The sequence below is a fragment of the Etheostoma spectabile genome, chromosome 4, assembly GCF_008692095.1.
Source record: "Etheostoma spectabile isolate EspeVRDwgs_2016 chromosome 4, UIUC_Espe_1.0, whole genome shotgun sequence".
Classification (NCBI taxonomy): domain Eukaryota; kingdom Metazoa; phylum Chordata; class Actinopteri; order Perciformes; family Percidae; genus Etheostoma; species Etheostoma spectabile.
In genome coordinates, this window is record NC_045736.1 from 29,293,238 (window position 1) to 29,297,428 (window position 4,191).

At 43.6% G+C, this 4,191-nt stretch overlaps 1 protein-coding gene across 1 annotated transcript in view; it reads left to right on the forward strand.

Annotated features, from left to right (window-relative positions):
• phactr3b (phosphatase and actin regulator 3b) overlaps positions 1 to 4,191 on the forward strand; it is a 56,767-nt gene continuing 52,576 nt past the window's right edge. The window contains exon 1 of the mRNA XM_032512667.1: positions 1 to 240. Within this exon, the coding sequence (XP_032368558.1) occupies positions 132 to 240 (109 nt within the window). The 5' untranslated portion in view covers positions 1 to 131. The remainder of the gene's footprint in view (positions 241 to 4,191) is intronic.

A 4,191-nucleotide genomic window follows, 5' to 3' on the forward strand; every position in this document is an offset into this window, starting at 1 on the left:
TTGCTGCTTATTGGGGACCAGGAGCTGCAGCTACAGCGGTCCAACCACATTAAATCGTCTCCACCACTTGATGCCGGTGACCTTGGCTAACGGCGGTCACGCCTTTCTTGTGTTTTGCTTTTCTATTCACCATGGCATCATCGGACGGGCTGGGCGAGGATTGCGTGTTGGTGCGTGGAAGATCTCAGAGTGACCCCAGTAGCATCACCGAGGTCCGATTGGGCGAAGCGCACAGAGCAGGTGAGAGGAGAGGGGGGCCCGAAATGCATGTTGGACATCTGTCATCTGCTCAGTAGTTCGTGCTTTTGGCAGGTGGTTGGAGAGGAAACGCATCACGATGTCGGGGCTCGCCTAGCCCATCACGTCCGCGGTGATCCCTTTCAATTTGTATGCAACAAACGTAGGTTGTGTGGTAAACCTGCGACATTTAGCCTCCGATCCCCGACATCTTCTCCCTGCTGTGCTCCAGGCCTTAAATGTGAAATTGCTGTAATAATGTCAATCTAGCCTATCAGTGAAAATTGTGTCATAACATGCAACATATATTTGTCCAACTGGTGTCTTAACAGTTATGTCTCTGTGGAGTCTTTTTCAGCGGTGCATCCATTTTATGTCAATAATAGCATGCATTGATTTAATGATTTTGGTGTTTTGCAGACCCATGTGCCTACTACCTTTCACCCATTGCTCAGTTTACTCCTCTCCATATCATCAAGCTGTGGCTGTTGAGGTCATTAGTGCAATGCAAATCGGCCCCTAAACTAAATGTCCTCTATGTAGGTTGTTGTAATGTTTTATGATTCAGTTTTTGTATTTTGTGAAATGCTTTTTTTTCCCCCCAGCATGAAAAGATAGGATGAACAACTTGCCATCACACGTAGACTGCAGTATGTTGAGTTGAAGCTGATGACAGTGCTGGTTGTGTATTTGGTTGTTTCCATGGTGATCCAAATGGCAGAAGGCAGCCCTTGGCTCTCCAACTGTGAGCCGACATGGTGTTTGTCTGCTCCACTTACTGATCTTTATTTATTTATTTATTTATTTTCAGTAGCCAGCCATTCAAAGTGAAATGTCACTTCGACTGTGAATCGTGTTTACTTGTGAGGTGGGATTCACATATCCACTGGGGATCGCTGGGCAGGCTTTCACTGTTGCTCAAGAGCTACCAAGCAGCAGTCGTAACATGTAACGTTTTGAAAGGTATTGAACAGTGGATCGATGTGAAAGCGTAATAAATCACTCATTTTAATCTGCAGGCCCTTACGTTGCCGTTTGCAAGCAGTCACCGCACAGGCTGTGGATTCAACTCGTTACACAACAGAGTGTCAGCAGAAAACGTGATTTTGAAGTTGTATTTGTTTACTGTAGCATCTGTACAAATAAGGGGCTCCGATACTGTATCATAGTAGACATGTGTGGGGGGTTGCAGTATAATATATGAGACAGGATGCTTGGCTTGATATTATAGCAATCTTATTGAGCTACACTTCAATTCTCACTTGTGTGTGATGTTACAGTCTGTTTGAACAGCAGACCATTGGACAGGGCCAGCTATCTTTAGATATGAGGGCCACAGCGATACAACAGGAAGGATCTTCACGTTCTCATGCCAACGGCAGATAGTGTTGTGCTCATGCTCTCGGTTTCGAATCCAGTGCTTGTCACATTGTCGTGGTTGTTATGGTTACGTAACAGAGTTGGTGTATGTGCAGCTCTGAGACAACACTTACCATTTGAAACACAACATTAAATGTACCAAGATCCCCCTAAAGCGCCGTAGCAGATTTCCTCCAAAGTGGACGTTTCCTATGCAGCATCAGGCAGACAGGGTTTGGGCAATGCAGCAGAGAAAACCTGCCCGCCCTTCCCCACTCCTCCAGCCCCTCTGCTCGGTGCTAACCCTGATAGCACCTACAGCGGCTTTGATCTTGGCACTTGAAGAACCCTCTTCAAGAAAGGGGAGAAAAGGGGAAGTGACAGGTCTCTGATGATGGTGGCATAACCCATATAATCATGGCACGCAGCTGGACAATGTCACAAGTGCCAATCAGCTGCACAGTAGACTAGACAACAGACACAACGCACTTAGTCTCCGGCACCAGGCTTCAACCAAAACAGAAAAATCACTTGTCATTTGTGCTAAGAGAGAGTACTCACTTAATGCTTTCAAATCTCAAGTCTCATCTGCTCATTGCATAAAGCACACCAAGCGCTGAGGACTCTGATTTAACCTGAATACATGTTTGGCAGAACTTACTTTCTGGTTGACAATGCTTTGCTGTAACAGCTAGAGACAGCAGACTAAGAAAAAACATTGTGCTATGGATTTAAATCTCTTTGCTTTGACTTCTGTAGTTTCATTTTGGAGCTTGTGGTAAGCAGCCACCTTGTTCAGGCTACATCACGAGCTCTGTTGGAGATTGTCATGGGGCTAGCCCATGCCTTCATGTAAATCTGGGGTAGCATGTGGTATCATGCTAAGCTAACCTTTGTATGTCAAGTAAATGGGAATGGTTAGTGTGAGCAGTAGCAATGGGTTTGTCATTTTATTTCAGTACTTGTCAAATGGCTAGGAATCATGTTTGGATAAAGGCAACACATACATAATTCAGTTCAAGTTATTTATTTTAGTTTCATTCACCTGTTCTCATTGCAAGCAGGGGTTGGATTGGCAAACAGGAAGTGATAGATTCTGGAGTCATTTATAGAGGGGAAGATCTGGAATGGCCCAAGTGTCAGCCAGTCCAGAGGGGTGTACAGAATGTCTAGAGTTTTGTTGTGAGAACTTGTTCAGCATGTAACATTTCATTTTGATGTTATCGTTGATAGAGCGTGTAGTCATGTAGCCATAAAGGTTTGGGAATGCTGAAGTAACACAATAGGGTTTGATTGATTTCCAATTAACTTTGGTTTGTCTTGTAGGAGGGGCTTCTGCTATAAAGGAAGGAGGCTGAGGCTCCTCTGGAGGAGAACCACTTTGGCCAGTAAGAGTGCAGTTGCTAGGGCCCAACAGTCCGGGCCCGATTTAGCCTTTTTATTATTTTGTTTGATATTAGTTGGTGATAGTAATTTCAATAGTTAGTATTTAGTTTTCATGTTTTGTTTATTTTCTATTATTTTTCAATAACTCATTCTGGCAATGCTGCAATTCCTTGTGACGGCTGAAGAAATAAATCAAGTCACTAGGTGGAGAACTCCAGAGTCCATTTCTCCTTCTTCCACTATGGGGCTAAACATTACAGAGATGATGCAGAACAGCAAGTGCAGCCAAAACAGTTTAGCCCAAAGGTGGAACTCATGCTGCATTCAAGTCTTGGCATATGCAGTATTTGGCAAACCGGATATTGGTTACTTTCATTAGGAGAGAGACGGCACGGGTGCAATGTGACACTTAATGCGTCTTCAAACAGAACTTGGCAGAATGACTCAAATTCTTTCCAACTTCTAAAGTCTGCTGGCAGTGAAGGCATGTGTGATTTTTGAAAATGAAGCCAAATTGTTGTATCCACATTAGTTTATGCGCCTACTCAATTGTTTCATCAAGCACCAACCATAATAACCACACAAGAAATACACATGCCTTGTTGCAGTGGTCCAGGGTTCAAGTCTGACCTGCAATGATTTCCTTCCAGTCTTCCCCCTTACCTAGCTGTCCTGTCCATTAAAATGTGGAAATGCCCAAAAATTAAAAAAATGAAATGCCTACACAAAAAAAGCTAAAGATAACAGACACCCGGCAGAAATGAAAGATGCTCAGCGGCATTTCCAGCCGCATCTGAACAATCTCGGAAGTGGAACATCGTGGACTACCTGCTCCTCAGATCTCTGCAGGGTAAATCCAGACAACTATCGAATCTGAGGTTTCCGTTGCACTACTTAAAAAACTTTTGAACTTACACATGCCACCAAAACAAGTTCTTTCCCAAGACTATTTTGCAGAAGCGCCATGGCTACTTCCGGCTCATAGCACAGCCCATGATGATTATTATTGGTTTAAAGAAATGTTTTCTCCCAGCCTGGCAAGGGGATCCTAGAAACAAAGTGACGCTTCATTCAAAGCACATCTCACTTTAAGTGCCGATATTATATTAAAAAACAAACAAAAAAAACATGCATACAAACTTGGAAAAAAAACATCCATGCTGTTTTGAGTGAGATACGGTTTCTGAATGTCTTCTGCCTTCAGTCTCT